Genomic DNA, 17329 nt, shown 5'->3' with positions numbered 1-17329 from the left:
TACCACAGACCCATGAAACACATATCCATATTGTGCATGTAGATCTTTAGAATTTACACTTATTTCCTTGCAATTTGAGGGTCTTTCCCTTCAATCATCAACTGCTATGACCTATTTCCTTTTAGTTCATCTCTAGGCCTTCCCTACAGTAAACAAAACACAACTAAAACAGCTCCGCCGTGTAATCTAATGGCATCTCGACCAGCGCCGCATTCCCTTGTCCAAGGCTTTCATCGAAGAGCCAAGTCTCGAGCAACGGGAGATGCTCGCTCTCCGACACCATCGAAGCTGAAGACTCGATATCACTGAGCAATGAATTAAGCTTCTCGGCTAACACCGTCGTCTTGTCGTTGTAGTCGTTGCTGTCGGCGACGGTGGCTGGCTCGGCCCCTAGAGTTCTTTTCTTGGGTGGATTCTTCATCCACTCCCCGAGCAATCGAGATATGTTCTCTGTGCTCGATGCGTAAGAGGTCGTCGATGGCACCGGCGAGCTGAAGCCACTTGGACTTGTCGGTTCCTTCAAGGACAAGGCTTCGCCTAGGGCTTGCTTCGCTACGTTGATGTCGGTTTGGAGCTTCTTCTCCCACTGGCCTTTGGAGACGGGTTGGTGGATCGAGAAGGCATCTTTGTTGAGATTAGCCTCGAGGTGATCTGGTGCCGTCCTCAGCTTCTTCTTCAGATGAGTGTTCCAGTGGTTCTTGATGTCATTGTCTGTCCTCTTCGGGAGATAGGAAGCTATGGCTGCCCACCTGCAGTCGATCAAACTCCTTTCTCCATGAGGAATAGTCCCAAAGAAACAGTAATCACCGACTTGACTACACGGATGATCTTATACCTGTTTCCGAGGAGAGCTTGGAGGTGGACGATGAGCTTCTCCTCTTGCTCTGTGAAGTTGCCACGCTTGATTCCCGGCCTGAGGTAATTGGTCCATCGAAGCCTGCAACTCTTGCTGCATCTCATTAAACCTGGCCAAAGCACAGAAGACATGTATGTATCTACCGATGCTCGATGATCACAGAAAGAAACCTTGGACCAATAATTAAACCTAACCGGCACCCAACAGAAGAGTAAATACACCGCAAAGCTGCTCTCCGGAGAGCTCCAACATGGTTTAAAGAGGAGTAAAAGAGCTCACCGGTCTGTGTAGGAGCGGCCTTCCAGTTGCCAGGTCCATGTTGTTGGATGTAGGAGACCAGCATGAGGTCCTCTTCTGGCGTCCAAGGACCCTTCTTCACACCTACCTTATCACAGCAAGGAGACCTTCCCATGTCATCCGATCTTTCTCTGATGGCTGTGTTCGTCTCTTCCTTCTCAGAGGCAGAAGCAAGACTCTGACAGGGGTCCAAGCCAGTAGTTGGGTATCGTATATATATATATATGTACTGAAAACTCCTCTTTGATCCATGGAGAGGCCATATTATCCTAGAAGAAAGAGAGAGAGAGAGAGAGAGAGAGAGAGAGAAGGACGGGTGGTGTTAAATGCTTGGTACAGCAGAGCTGTTTCTCTTGAGGGTGTTCCAAAGTCAAGCACCTCACTCTCTCTCTCTGTCTCTATCACTAGATTTATTTTGGAGGCACTTTTCAACTCATTACCAGTAATGATCAGCTGTTATGATTTAGAAACCCTTGTTAGAATTATCCTGTCGATGATGAAGCAGCCTCTCAGCTTGCGTGTAAATAGTGGACCGATAAGGGTTACTCCGTGCTTAACCAGAGCTCGGAGAAGGAGAACGTCACCTCTTTCTACGTCTGATGCTGACGCGTGGCACCTGTCATTGCCATTCGATGGAGCCATTCTGCCACGTATTCCGAACCTCTTTTCCTTCCTCCCTGACGTCATATATATATATATATATATATATATATATATATATATATATAATACATTTTTGTGATTACAGTTGAATAGACAATTATTTTCTTAGATGAGTTTTAGATAGTTAGGTAGTACTCAGATTTAAATTTAAGTAAAACACAATTATGGGTATTAAAGAGTGAATTATCAGAAAAAAAAGTACTTCTTTGAACTTTTTTCAAAAAATATTTTTTTTCATATTTTTCGATTGATGCCTTCTTTCAAATAAATTCTTTCGTTATAATATTTTAAAATAGTCTTATGATATTTGGGTTAAGGTGTCAAAAGATTATAATTTTATTCAAAAATACTATAACTGATATATAATTTTTTTATTTTTTTAAAAAATAATAAAAATATTTTCTTTTCTCTCACCAATATATATAGAGATTATTTCTCTAAGGAAAATCCTCAATTATGTTGAGGAAAATCCTTCCTTCTAATATATATAAATAGAAGAGGGACATGTTAATATATTTAAGTTTTTTCACTTATTCAATAAAACTTCTTTAATAAAGTTTCTTCAATAATTATTCTTATTTTCTATTATTTTCATCATGTTATCAGAGTAGAGAAAAGCGAAGCTTCGCTCTTACCTTTGGCCAGCAACCAACGCCGCTGAGAAAAGCAAAGCTTCGCCCTTACCTTCGGCAAGCGACCAATGCCGCTTCGCCCTTGCCCTCGGCCAGCGACCAATGCCGCTGCAGCCAAATTCCTAATAGGCTCTGCGGCCAATCCTCATCTTCCTCATAACATAATAACAGCGGTATGATAGAAGATAAGATTTCCCCAACTATACGAGGAAATCTGTCTGTTCTATTGAGGAAAATCCTTCATTCTATTAAGGGAAGTCATTCCTTCTAATCTATATAAATAGGAGAGGGATAACATTTTCACTTCTTCGATAAAGCTTCTTCGATAATTATTTTTATCTTCTATTATTTTCTTCTTAGCATACCAAACAATAATCTCACAGCAACAAAATTATGTGACCCTAAATTGAGCAACGATATGCCATCAATGAGCATCAAATTTCTACGAGAAAATTCAACACAGTGGTTGGGTGATCGTGTCAACATGACACGTGCCGAGATTAAGACCAAGAACTAATCTAATTATGAGATAAAAGTAGACAGTGAAATGATTAGTGGATTTAATGCTGCTGACTTTTCTTCTTCGCCTCACCAAAAGGATCCAATTTTTCGGCCGAGAAGGACAAAGAGGACTCCGTTGTCACTCACACGACCTCTTCTGATGCAATGTAATGGGACAACCATATCGTATCTGCAACTTTGTGTGAGCACACGAAGTAACTCGAGTGGGGTGCATGCATCTACTCCACCAATCTCTCTATGTGTTCCTTGGATCTCGATCTTGTGTGAGAATCTCAAAGCACAAGCATAAAAAAGATATCGAGACTAAGAATTATGGTGCTATTGTCTTTTCTTTTTTTTTGAAATCATTGAGTCATTCTGATTTTGATAAAGAAAAATCAAAAGATAAAATTATAATGTCTCAATTATTTGAGATTGACGATATGAGAGAAGAATAAGAATGAGATAGATGCATTGAATCATGCATCAACTCTGTTGAAATAATGCGACCATGAAGAACCATTAATGCTGAGAGTGTTGTTGAAAGAAAGGGTCAGAAGTGTGATTAGGTAAGGCTTGTTAGATTAATGTCCACCTAATCCATCAAATAAAAATATTAGGCTATGGAACCTTTTTACGTTCTAAGCTCGAAGATAAACCTAATATTAAAATTAAACTTGTCAAGACATAATAAAAATTGTTCATTGTATCAAGAAGTGAAATATATTAAAGGCTTATAGAATAATAAATCAAATTAATTATTTATTCTCGAAAAGATATGGAGAGATTCATATTAAATGTAATGAATATAATATATTTATGGGGACTATATATACCTTATATGTTAGATTTTCATAAAGAATTTTTAAAGTCTAATAAAAGAAAATAACTCAAAAATAAAAGGAAGAATGAGAAAAACAAATATGTTACAATTTATCAAGAATTTGATGAGACGATATTCGAGATTATTGCTATAATAAATATTTCAAAAGTGGCTTGAGAAATACTTTAAAAAGCATTTAATGGTATATATAAGGTAAAAGAGCTTCGTCTATAAGTTTACTGAGTTGAGTTTAAAAAATTACAGCAGGGGGATGTTCCGACCCAATCCTTATAATACTCGAGTTAGTAGAATAGATGGAGGGGGTTTAGTGGAGCTTAGAAAAGTTTAGATAGAGCCCATTTTTTTTTCTTCTTTCTCTGTTTAGCATGAGAGCTTTGGGTTTTAAACCTGAGCGGTCGATGATACGAGGCCAGTGATGGGTTAGGGAGTCTCTTACCCTGTTAGGGGATTATTAAGGATAACATTAGGATAGGGCAACTATGATGATATGTTTTGCCATGACTCTTGGCCTATTTGGGATAAGTGAGGGATGACTTCCTACATCGTTTATCCAGAAGGTAAAGCTGGGGAAGTTGCATCATGCTACTTGGATTCAATGTGCATGCAAGCATTCCCTTTGAAGATGCTAATCAGGAAGAAGAGTGGACCTTATTTGCCTTTTTTCGGGGGTCAAGATAGGTAGTGATCAACGAGTTCCTGTTAGTGGTTGTAGAGGATTTGGTGTGAGTTTGCCCATGTTGTTGCTTAGGTGGTAAGGTGAGTTAGTAGTGTTGTTATTTTTCTTATCAAAAACCAATATTAAGGGTAATTCTACGTTGTGACATCTTACAAATGCTCACTTAAAATTTGAGACTTTAAAACTTCTAAAAAAGTATAATATAGTAACATAATTGTTAAGGAATGATCACCCATCAAAGTGTATGTGTTATGTGCAAATAAGAAAGAAAACCTTTTAAAGTCAAAAGAACAAAACATGGCATCGACTCGATGTGATGCACTCAGATGTTTGTTACTCTATTCATCCAGTATCACTTGGAGAAAGCATTCATTTTTTTACTTGGACTGATGATCATAATAGTCAGACTTGGATTTACATGTTAAAGGAAAAAACGAAGAAGTTTTAAGTAAACTTAAATAATTTAAGAATTTGGTTGAAAGATAAAATGATTGTAAGATTAAATGCTTAAGAACATATAGGGACAACATATATATATCAAATGAATTTAAAATTTTTTATATAAATAATAAAATTTTATGTCAATTCATCATGCTATACACACCTTAATGTTGTATGATGTATGTTCAAGGAAAGAAAGAATTCTTAAAAAAATTTAGGAAGATGCTATTGCTTATGTAATTTATTTGTTTAACAGATTTTCAACAAGATAAATTAGTAATATTATACGAGAAAAAGTATGAAAAAATACCAAAAGAAAAAAGAACGATAAAACTAAAGGATATTATGACAATTGCAACTTTTAATGAGCACACCAAGTAGCTCAAGTGGAGTGCATTTACTCCAATCTGCATGCGTTCATGGATCTCGTGAGAGAATTGAATAGCACAAGCATAAGATTAGAGCATAAAAAATATATGAGACTAAGAATTATGGTGCTATTTCTTTTTTTGAAAACATTAATGCATTCTAATTTCGATAAAGAAAAATCAAAATATAAAAATCATAATATCTCAATTATTTAAGATCGACGATATGAAAAGACGAATAAGTGGATTGAATCATGCATCAACTCAGTTTAATGCTCAGAGAGTGTTGTCTCCCTGAAAGAAAGGATCAGAAGTGTGATTAGGTATGGTTTATTAGATTAATGCACACCTAATCTATCTACCAAACAAAAATATTAGGCTATCATACCTTCTTATGTTGTCAGCTCGAAGGTGGAACCTAAAAATAAGAAGTTGTACTTGACATGGATACAACTCTCAGAGAGAGCATTTAGAACTTGTATAACACCTAATCCATATGAAGTAAGTAAGTTGTTTGAAGTACTCAAAGTATAAATAAAATGAAGCTTCAAATTTCTTGGCCATGCAAACTTGATCCAAGAAATATTTTCCATTAAGATGCATAACCTAATGTCTAAGGAGTTACATTTTTCCCACACTTTGCCTCTTGATCTGATAGCTTTGCTGTTAACAAGCATTGTTCTCTCTCTCTCTCTCTCTCTCTCTCTCTCTCCTTCTCCTTTCATGCTGACAGCAATGCTAGCAGATGATGTTGATTACCTACCTTTAGGTTAACATTTGTTTGTGGAGTAACTTGTGGAGATCTCGCTGGGGTAGGATGAAGAATTCAATGGCAAGTTTGGCTTCCACTCATCAGAGAATATTGTTGGCAGGCCGAAGGGGAAGTCCACACTACTCTTCTGGCTGCCTCCCCACCGGTTGCTATTAAGACCGCATGCGTTCACCATCTTCTTCATGGGCACTTCCTCCACTTGGTGCCTGAAGTTGGCGTTTGTCTCCAGTGGCGGCAAGTCGACTGCGAACTCATTGCACTGCTGCGGCTGTTGTAAGAAGTCCATGTGGGAGGCTTTCTCGACGTCTCCTAGGATCGCCGGCGACAAGTTGAGAAGCATGGATGTCACGTCCATGGTGCACTTGGATGTCAGTTGCATCTCGGCTGGAGAGAACGTGAAGTTGGTGGGCATCTGGACGCTGGGAGATGGTCTGCAGTGCCCCAGATCGATGGGCCTGTAGCAGGAGAAGTCCAGTGGAGGATAGCTGATGATGGTGTTGTGCTGCTGCTGACTGCTGCAACCTACTTGTATTGCTGGAGCAGACCCAGCTTCTGTGATGCACGAAACCATCTCGGAGCCGAAGTGGATGCTGTGTGCTGCTCGTGAGATGGAGAACAAGTCGGGCTCAGTGGCCTCAGGTTGGGGAGACACCCACGAGTGAGACAGTGCTCTTTGCGCCACCGAATTCGTCTTCTTGAAGATCCTACATATTGCCCATGAGTCCTGCGCATGAGACGATCACAGTTGGCCACCGACAAAGAAGAAGAGGAAGAAGAAGAAGAGCAGCAGAGCTTACATTTGCAGGAATGTTCTTATCGAGGGGTCGTTTGAAGAGAGAAGAATCGGTGAGGGAGGGAAGCCTGAACTCATGCATCATCCAGTCTGTCTTGATGCCCTTTGCGGCTCTGCCCTTGTAGAACACGAGAGACTTCTTGAGGCCAATGCACTTGGATCCTTCCGAGGAGTAGATAGGCCGGTCGGTGCCGGTGGCCTTCCAAAACCCTGCTCCTGTAACCCTATTAGGCCTCGTGCTGTTCCTGTACTTCCTGTCCCTCGGGCAGTAGAAGTACCATTCCTTCTCCCCCGTCGTGGCCAACTCTTCTCGGTCGCAAGACAAAAGAACCACTTCGGTAAGCCCACAACAACAACACACACACACACACACACGCACGCACATATATTTCTGAGTTGCAAGGAGAGCTTACTCGGAAGATCCCATGGATCATACTTGTAGATGTCGAGTTGCCTGATGAGTTCGATGGAAAGAGGTCTCTGCTGCACCTTCCTCTTCAGGTAAAAGCTAACCAGCTCTTCATCGGTGGGATGAAACCTAAACCCCGGCAGTATCACCTCATCTCCCTTCTCCATATCATGGCTTCTCTCATCCATAACTAGGGAGGAAGAAGAAGGCAGGATCTTCTTGGCTCAACCTTTTTTTATTGCCTGACAGAAGAACGACAGCTTCTTCTGATCGATCGCCGCTCGCATGTGCTCCCTCTCAAGCCTGCCTTCTCCGCATCTCCGGCGTATCTTCGGATCTTATAAACACTGATCCAGCTGCTTAAATCGACTGTCAAGGAAGTGGAAACACTTGTTTAGGCGGTCATAGCCGGGGCATCTCGAAGCGTAGCTGCTTATGGAGATCGCCAATCTTTACCTGTCCCTCTAATATTATATGCAGCAACTCCTGTCCTGGAGTTCATACACATCCTTTAAGCAGAGTGCAAGCTTCGAGGTGAGTTCATCTTGCAATGTCTACTACAGAGTGTCAGAGGACTGGACACTTCCCAACAGAATAGAAGCTTCACATTCCCATGTTCAATCCCAAGATCAGCCTGCAAATTCTAAGCTCCACATATTCCTTTTACTCTTTATATCAGCTTGTCAGTGCCTATTCTTGAATGATATCTATTATACTTTCCACCACCACCAATATTTTCTTTTTTGGTTTTACTTTTTGTCATTTCACTCTTGTAGGATTCATTCTTTTTCTTTTTTTATTTCCCCATCCCCACTTGATGCACCACCAACTCCAACAATATGCACTCATGCATTGGTTGACTTGCTTTTGAATCATTTGTTGCACTTTTATGTTGATCTGAAATTAGAATTTTCATTGGCAGAAGAAACAAAAACATGTAAATACTATGTTTGATTTATCAATTGGTCTGACAGATTTAGAAATGCCACAAAACAAAAGCCATATTCTCTAAGCTTTCCAATACGAGAAAGAATGAGACAGAGTTCCCTTGCAAGAACAAGCAAGGTTTGTCAAGATTCCTCAGTAGGATGGTTTGAAGAATCCTTAAAAGGCAATAATGTTCCATGATAAAAGTAGTTTTATGCCTGTTCTAAAAAGATTTGAGTTTGTCATCATACCGTCATGATTGATCTCTCAGCTTAAGTTGTTCCTCTCCTCCATTGCAAGAACAAGCCCTACAAGAGCAATGGCAGCATGCATGGTCACTGCCAGCAAGAGCAGCATGGATAACAGTGCATGTTCCATGATATCTTACAACATTAATGTTGTGACTGTATGAGGAGGAACACGAGAGAGAGAGAGAGAGAGAAAGAGAGGAAGAAGAAGAAGAAGAAGAAGAAGAAACGAAGCCTGCTATAGTGTATTTTAAGGTGCTCGACCCATTCCCATGACCAAGATTTTCTAACCATGTCTGCCAAAGAGGCAGCAAGTTGAGAAGCATGTAATTAATTGAGGGAAGGAGAGAAAGGGTGAGGAATCCATTGTTTGGGGACCCCAATATCCAATTGACATTTCCCAAAATGAAGCCCTCCTCGGTTTGAATCCCCCTTGTCTCTTCTTCCTTGACCTCGGGTTGCATCCCAAACTCCTCCCATGCGTGCAACCTAAGCTAAAATATGGGTCAAACCCTTCACCCACAAGCTTCCCTCTCTTCCTCTTGGTTTTTGAACGCCACTCCTCTCTCTTGCTTTGCTGTAGCCGAAGACACTTCGCTGATCCATCCTTGGTTCAACAAAATCTAGGACATTAAATTTTGTGTCGACGAGATCGAGTCCCTGCAGGAGTCAAAGAACTCATCGAGTGTGATGCATGCATCTCTTAGGGTTCTTCTTCTTCTTCTTCTTCTTCTTCTTCTTCTTCTTCTTTGAGTGGTTTGCATGAACTCAGCGGCCATGTATCCGCATTCTCACTTTCACATCAGATCAGATCCAGTGGTCAAAGTGGGATTAGATCTTCCAAATCCTCTCTCTCAAAAATGCAACTTTGTCAGTAGATTAATACTGCTCGTACGACAGACTTGACTCAGCCACCATCTTGAAGATTAACACACCGGGGAATTAAGCAGCTCAATTATCTTAATGGGTGGGAAACTTGCAAGTAAAGGGTTTGGGATATCAAGAGAGTGAGTGAGCTACATGAATTGAGGCCTAAGTTAGTGTTGGTTTCAAGGAAAACCAAGTACGACTATGGCATATAGATCTGCTTAATAGCCCATGCAGAATCCATGCTCTGTTCATTAGCTAAGCAGCCATATGGAAAACCATCATCCTCTTATGCTGTGTATTGACATTGTAAATTAGTAAGGAAAATTTGATGTAATTGAAATATATCTGCAACTGAACTGAAATATATGTGTCAGAATGTGCTAATCAATAACTCTTTGTGGTTCTCCACAAGCCACATACTCTTTTTACCTCCTGTTCATCCACATGCAGTGCACTTGCTGAACATATATGCAGGCCTCGATCCATTGACAACATTGTAGAGCAGATGGATTGTCTCTCTTAACATGCCAAGAATTTGTAGGATGCAATGGCTGCAGTGTTCATAGCTTATTATATTAGGATTATATAACTAAGGATAAAGCAAAGGTAAAATTTGTGGCTTCAAATCCAACTGTTATTTCCCAACATGCACTGTATGCATGTGTTCAGTCATGAAACTGTGACTTTAAATAGTGATGTGTGTGCCTTAAAAGTCTTCATGTGAGTATTTTATATGCTATATTTGGAGCTGTGATGGTAAAACTTGGCCATTAATGACACACAGTTCATACTGGTGGTGTGCAACCCAATAGGTCACTTTGTTCTAGTGACCATCTCACAAGAAATATACATATTCCAGAGGCCAAGAAGCTTCAATGCAGCAGAATTGCTTACAGTCTACTCAATCATCCCTTCTCTTTTTCCTCAGAAACCCTACAGTTTGAAAACCTCATGCACACAGACCATCTCATTCTTTGTTCCATGGAATACAGTTTCCAGCCAAAGCACCACCAGCATATACTACAACAAAAGCAACAACTGTGAGTATATAAGAACAGAGCAAATGGTTACTGAATGCTAATTAGCCTGTTAACTTTAAGTTTATCAATGAAGTAGATAAATCAACACATTCCTGATTAGTTTATCTATCAATTTTATTCAAGCATAAAAACAGAGTTTTGAAGTGATCAATAGCTGACAGACCATGTCAAGGGTGATTCCATGTCTCTGATCCTTGTTGAATTCAAAGAGACACAAAAATTAATCTTGAAGAAAATTTGGCCATCATTTTGACCATCTACAAAAGATTCTCATCAGAGTACCTGAAAATAATAATCAAGTTCTCACTAGAAGGATTCCACTGGTCAAAGTTCAACAGTAAGTGAAATGCCTTTGTACCTCACATTCATTCATAAATGAAAATTGTCAGGACTCTGATTGATTGAGTCATCCTTCTTTCTCACTGTGGATCACCATGGGCATGAACTAATGATGAAACAAAACTTTATCTTCTTTCAAAAATATTGTTGCATTTTTTTTCTTCTGACAGAGGTGGATAAATATATGTGCATTGTCTGATGTAGAACCTATGAGGAAGCTATCAACTCCAAATGAGAAGAAACATAAACAGCAGATAGCTGCACAGGCAAAAGATTAAAAAAAAAAGGACCTTCTTACAAGTCACATGTTGTATAATATGATATGCTTTTATAACATTTCAGAACAATATATAGATCAAGTAATCTTATTATCTGACACTAAATAAAATCAGTCCTATGACTCATATTAAGACTCCAAAGATTAAAGACCTTCTTCATGCAGTGCTATCCAGTGGTAGATGATGACCCTCTCTACATTGGAATTAATTAAGATTTGAAAGTTACTCTAAAAGATAGAACAACTGAAATCAATCATGCCAAGTGGAAACCTCTTAAACATCATCTCAAAACATATATTAGTATATCGTAATCAACATCAAAACATTCCAATGTAAATCTCAATAGTCAATCATGGCGATAAGATCGGTAACAAATCTTAATCTCAAGTCTTATGAACATTTGGTATAGGTCAGAATGATATTTTGTATTATCCCAATAACTAGAACTCGTGTTATACTCTCAACAGTCGATACCACTATCAACTGGTATCTCTTATCATGCAAAGTGAGACACCAACAACAATCTGCTACGTTCTGCTTGGTGTTTTAAAGCCAAGTCGATGACCACTCAAGCACAAGGCTCTGATGGACTCATGCGTACCTACTGTGAGATATAGAGGAAAATAATGTTAAATACATTTATTTCCTTTATACATTTTATTCACATGATAATAACATGAAAAAAAAAGGTCAACACGAAGTTTCTGATACAAAAGAGAGAGAGAGATAGAGAGAGAGAGTTGGATAAGTACAATTTGAAAACTTTAGCCTCGGGGAAGCGTGAAGTTACATGCAACTGAAATTTACAACAAAAATGAAAGAAGAGTATCGATATCAATGTCATCCTATGGAGGCAGCAAAATGCTGCCAAAGTTGCAACCTGCGGTTCCAATGCCTCAGAGCTTACAAGAATGGACAAGAATCTATTCTTGTATCAACAAAGCCTACAGAAAGGAGGCTTCCAAATAATAACTGTTATTGTTGTGGCTCTTGGTGGGGAGTGGCAGGTGACTCTGGTGCTAATGTGAAGTGCAAGCCACGTCGTTCGCCAGACTGCAGTATGAATGCCATTTCACTCGCTGCTAAAGTAGCTGCTTCCTGGGTATTTGAATTCAAAATTACATGTCAGATGCAGATAACAACTGAAGAATGGTAACAAAAGGCTTAAACCACATAATGCCATTTTTTAAACTGATCTTTGGGAGGAAAAGGCAGGATTAAACGATTTACTAGCTTCCGGTATGTAAATCAATTCTTGATCCAAAACAACAGATATCCCTCAAATTGTGGTCAAGTAATGATGCAGCATAATCAAACACCTATATATGCATCCACAAAGAAATATGCATTTACATCAATGTAATCTCAAACCAAGTGTGCTTTATTCATGTGAAAATAAGTGGATTGCATATACTGTTTGTTTTGGTGATTTGATCCCCCATGCCACTGTAAGGAGTTTTCTGGGTTGCATGTGCAGTCCACATTCAACTGATCCTAGAGTTAGATCAACTTTATGCAAGCAAATTCAATTTCTACAAATCCAGACTTTTAAACTGGTTACGGTACCATGTTGACTTATATTATCTCTAGAACTAATAATGATCTAGTCCGCATGAGGCTCACTAATTCAGTTGGAAAGCACCAGCTTCAACTAGTGCCACCATAGAACTAGGTTTCCATGTAGGAAGTGATAGGCAGAAAGTTATCTGTCAAAAGGATTGGTACGATGACCATCACGTATTTAGTTGTGTACAACAATTTTGTTTTAAATATTTAAAGGATATACTATTAAAAATGGAAAACTGGGATTAGTCTTTATACTTATGCTATTATGGTTGACTTGCTTTCTATGGATGTGGCGTTGCTTGTTTTGCATGCCTTAAAAGTTCAATCTTTGCAACTCTGGAGAAAATCAAATCCTTTATCTAATATGTTCCAAAATGCACTGACATTTTATAATCATAAGAATTCTGACCTGTCTTTGCCGTCGACGTTGCAAAATACTTATAGCCCAAGCCATGATGTAAAATGGCAACAGAAATCCAGCAGCCCTTAGCAGAAATATCTGAAAATCATCAATTATATTTTATTTAATTTTCAATTAGGCTAGTGGCAAGCAAGAACTTAAAGCAAAAAAAAAGGTAGTTATTTAATTTTCAATTACTGAAAAGTAGGTGGAAGCATCGTGGTCATCATCATCTCCATCAGCATTCGAAATGGTCAATGCATGCCTCAACAACAAAAGAGCCATTAACTGCAAAAAAATAAAAAAATAATCATAAGTATACAAATAAAACACTCAGGTATGCAATAGATTTGAACACCTCTCCGTGTGATAATACTTTTGGCAAGCACCTGACTGACAATTTTTAATGTTGAGATTAGGCAAAAAATATCTGCACAAGCCAACAAAACAGACCTAACTTCTAGAGGCAAACAATAATGTAATGAAAATTTAAAAGCCCAAGAAAAGATCAGGATAATAAAAAGGGTAGCTTGACAAGAAAGTTGGGGGAATCTCAAAATTTTCATATCAGCTATAGCAAGTTTAACCACCCCCTCTTTTGTAACAAAAAATAAATAGAAAACAAACAGTGTAGGTGGTTTTTTAAAGACTAAAGCAGTAACTCTGAATGGACCTATCTAGGAGATCATTGTACGAAATATAAATCAAAATAGATACAATTCCAAATCAAGTACTTGTAAAATAAGAAACAATGAAACCAACTATTATGATGATCAAACGTTAAAGAAACAACACAATCATAACTACAATATATTTTGCACATTTACATAAAATAAAGAAGCAGTCCATTGAATCATTATAGAGATTGTATTACAGCTCTAGCCACTTTTATCTGAAAGTTTGATACCTACATGAGTAAGGAGGAAACAATTTCCTAAAAATAAATGCACAAGATAATTGATTTACTTGGTGTAACAAGGCATATTGAAAAGAGCAGAAAAAAGGAAAAGGATTTGGTCTTCCAAAATAATTCCCTTCCTATGTCATCTTCATTGCTTCATGAAAGGAAACTATTTTATGATTGAGAGGAATGTGTGTCTACATAAATAATTTACATAAAAAACAACTACAATTTTCATGTACATTTTACAGGATAACTAACAAATAGATATGTGAAATAGCCAGAACTTAAAAGCTTCACAATTTTAAATGAAAAGCTATATTTTGAAAGGGTTCATTAAATAAATAAAGCATCACTGGCTGATTCCACTTCATAATAGGTTCTTACTATTAGAGCGGCAGAGCGGCAAAAAGCAGCCCCACTAGCATTTGTTGCATATTCATCATATTCAGCTTCAACTAAGTGGCGCTGTGCTGTTGCCATGGCTAGTATCCGGGGGTTATGCAAATCCAAAGGAGAACCTGTAATAATCCAACCACCACTGCAGTTCAAACAAAAAGAATCACAATAATCAGAATATGAAATTAAGTCAGAGAAAGTTATTGCAATCCTTCACCATAATTTAAGTGTCATAAAAATTATGAACAGAACATACTTGATTTCAATTGTGGTCTCATCAGGATGCCCTCGTGGCGGTGCAGTGTACCCAGGTTTATATTGCTGCAAATCATAGGGAAGGGCTAATTAATAACATACATTTTAGATTAAAAAAATACTGTTAACTTTTAACACAACAGATATGAGTGCACCAGTTTAGTCAAATCAGGTAAGCACTTGGAGTAAGAAGCTTAAAATATATTGCAAGCTTAAGACAAAATGAAAACATGAGTAATGCTAAACAGAAAAACAGCCTTAAAGTATTGACTGAATGAATCACAAAGCATTATATGTTAGTTATTATCCATGATTTGGAAGCCAGGAAATAATTTAAGATCGACTTCCTACCGCATTAATATAATACCTGGTGATCCATGAATCAGAACATGAATAGATAAACAGACAAATACTATTATGAACATCAAACACATGAAAACCCTTTTATGAATAACATTTTAAACTCATCTAAGAAAAAAATATTAAACTGTATATTCTTCTATACCAAGGAACATGAATAACGCGTACATGGAGGAGAATACTGAAAAATTATTGTTAGAACCATGACTCACCTCATGGCAGATCTCACAGGTTGTATCACCCTTCTCATTACACCAACGCTGCACACAGGCCCTATGAGCATACTGCACAACATAAAAATCCAAGTGAGAACAACCTAGACATAAATAAAATGGAAAAGAAAGAATAGGCATACATACAAAAACAAGTGTGAAATTGTCACGGCTGATCGGATAACTAGCCTATCAATTTCCTTAAACCTAAATCATTGATTAAAATGCTTAAGCTGAAGTTGTTAGTAGTACACCCATCAAACCTGACGTAGGATTGTTACAATCTCCCCCTTGACATCCTCGACACAGTTCGCTGGTTGCTCATATGAGTCCTGACCCTGATAACTTCTATCAACTTCGTTGAGGTCAAACCATTGACCAGAATACTTAAGTTAAAATTGATAATAATATATCCATAAGACCCTTATAAACTAATATTAGTCTTGATCACTTCCGATATGGGACTAATTGAGGTATTACAAAAATTATAACTCTAATAAAAATTCATCTCTCTTCAAGTAACATAACAAACCAATTTATCATGTCTGTTTACTTTTAATGAATCAAATGACGAAATAGAAGAAAGCAAAGTTGCCAGCTAAAGAAACTTATTAGAAGAAAACCTTAGAAGTAAATTCCCATTATAGAGGAATTTTGACCTCAAAGCAGTTAACTAAAATTTAAGCCACAAAAGACAAAGTTGCCAAAATGTCCAGAGACCTTCAGGCTGCCACTGCAAGCACAAGGGGCCTCCAAGTTTTTGATGTGATCCTCCTCTTGGCATATGCGGCAGTCTACCATCTGAATAAGAGGCTCCTCTTCCTCAGCAATCTTGCTTTCCTCCTGCCCTCCTTTCTCATCGCTTGAGCCGGCTTCCGATATGGAAGAAAGGGTCAAAGCGGGGACAGGGGCAGCTTCCGCTGAAGATGCCGAACCCCCTTCCGTCTCAACGGTTTGGGGAGTCATCAACCGGTCAACGTGCAACACCACATGATCGCCCATCACCTTCCTGCGTCTTCACCACCAAAATCCCTACTCAAACTTTCCTGTAAACCAAAAATAGATGACCTCATATGTGTCAAAAACCAGCAATTCCAAGACAACTGAAAAAAGTTGTTCCTTTTATCAGCCATTTACATTGAAAATCTAGAAGCAAATCTGATGGCTGAAGAGGAGTATCTTATTTAGATGACATTGAACACCCTAATCAAGAATCAAAATTTAGAAGCAAATCTGATAAACCAAACTCGGGAAAGAACGAAAAAAACGCAATTGACATGGAATCCAAATCGAATGGCGCAAATTTCAGAACCTAAAGGAGAATAGGGGATCGACAACAAAAATAACAACAAATTACAGCGTTTCTCCACCAGAATCCAGAATTCCCACAAGGAAACTACAAGAAGGAGAAGAAGAGAGAGATCGGCGTACCTCTAAAGAGCGGAAGAATAACGCGTCCACTTGTTTCGTTCGTCCACGGCTGCTATCAGAAGGGGCGAGGCAATTGTTATAGAACTCATATATAAGGCTTGTTGGCAGAAAGTTTACCACCCATTATTACCCACAGACCTACCTACGTTACCATTGGCAACCTTTGGTGGCCCTGTGGATAAATCATCACGCCATCATAAAACGTCTTTCCAATTGAAAGGCAGGTAAAACAGTCAGGTATTTGTAATACGACTCGTGGAGCGATACTTTACTTTCCGTTCCTAAAGAACCAGCGGGCATACCTGAATAATGAATGGAGTGAATTCCGACACCACCAAACCGGCCAATTGTAGAAAAGGTAGATGAACGGGTAATTAAAATAGAAGTAAAAGCATTTGTATTCTTTGGAAAGCGAGTGACGGCTGGTAGGAGGCGTTAGTCGTTGACGGCGATTTGGTTCTCCGCGTAGTGGAAGACGCGGCATGACGTGATTTGCGTAGAACGCGGCCCTGATTGAGGCGGTGGGGGCCACAATCCGTGGAAGGTTTGGGTGTTGATATATATATATATATATATATATATATATATATATATATATATATATATATATATATATATATATATATATATATATATATGCCATTTACAGACTTAAAAAACACTTTGAGATTCATTAAAAAAAACCATTATTTTTTTTTTTTTATGAATTACATGCCAAGTCAAAAGTTTTATTGTGATTTATGTACTTGAAATAATATCCTAATGTTGCTCTATTATTGTAGTTACCAATGGAAAAGAACAAAGAAATGAATCCGGTCGTCTCAATGAGACTATTTCAAATCTCTATAAGA

At 38.3% G+C, this 17329-nt stretch overlaps 3 protein-coding genes across 4 annotated transcripts; all 3 read right to left on the bottom strand.

The window, feature by feature from the left end:
- On the bottom strand, positions 1–1361 carry LOC135614270 (transcription factor MYB94-like). Its single transcript, XM_065111435.1, has 3 exons — positions 1136–1361; positions 836–965; positions 1–749 (listed from the first exon to the last, which is right to left on the bottom strand). The coding sequence occupies exons 1-3, from the start codon at positions 1266–1268 to the stop codon at positions 164–166; spliced, it is 849 nt and encodes a 282-aa protein (XP_064967507.1). The 5' UTR covers positions 1269–1361; the 3' UTR covers positions 1–163.
- Positions 1362–5809: 4448 nt separating this feature from the next.
- On the bottom strand, positions 5810–8114 carry LOC135613411 (protein FEZ-like). The gene is made up of 3 exons (XM_065110441.1): positions 7257–8114; positions 6848–7149; positions 5810–6774 (listed from the first exon to the last, which is right to left on the bottom strand). The coding sequence occupies exons 1-3, from the start codon at positions 7438–7440 to the stop codon at positions 6049–6051; spliced, it is 1212 nt and encodes a 403-aa protein (XP_064966513.1). The 5' UTR covers positions 7441–8114; the 3' UTR covers positions 5810–6048.
- A 3464-nt stretch (positions 8115–11578) lies between these two features.
- LOC135614269 (uncharacterized) lies at positions 11579–16631 on the bottom strand. 2 transcript variants are annotated; one of them, XM_065111433.1, is made up of 8 exons: positions 16479–16631; positions 15768–16093; positions 15048–15119; positions 14477–14541; positions 14209–14362; positions 13119–13208; positions 12930–13019; positions 11579–12052 (listed from the first exon to the last, which is right to left on the bottom strand). In XM_065111433.1, the coding sequence occupies exons 2-8, from the start codon at positions 16047–16049 to the stop codon at positions 11930–11932; spliced, it is 876 nt and encodes a 291-aa protein (XP_064967505.1). In that variant the 5' UTR covers positions 16050–16093; positions 16479–16631; the 3' UTR covers positions 11579–11929. The 2 variants fall into 2 exon arrangements, with proteins under 2 accessions (XP_064967505.1, XP_064967506.1); XM_065111434.1 differs by lacking the exon at positions 16479–16631 and adding an exon at positions 16405–16464.
- Between the last annotated feature and the right edge of the window lie 698 nt (positions 16632–17329).

The sequence above is a fragment of the Musa acuminata genome, chromosome BXJ2-6 (genome assembly GCF_036884655.1).
Source record: "Musa acuminata AAA Group cultivar baxijiao chromosome BXJ2-6, Cavendish_Baxijiao_AAA, whole genome shotgun sequence".
In the NCBI taxonomy this organism is placed as follows: Eukaryota; Viridiplantae; Streptophyta; class Magnoliopsida; order Zingiberales; family Musaceae; genus Musa; species Musa acuminata.
This window is presented reverse-complemented; position numbering and strand designations above follow the sequence as displayed.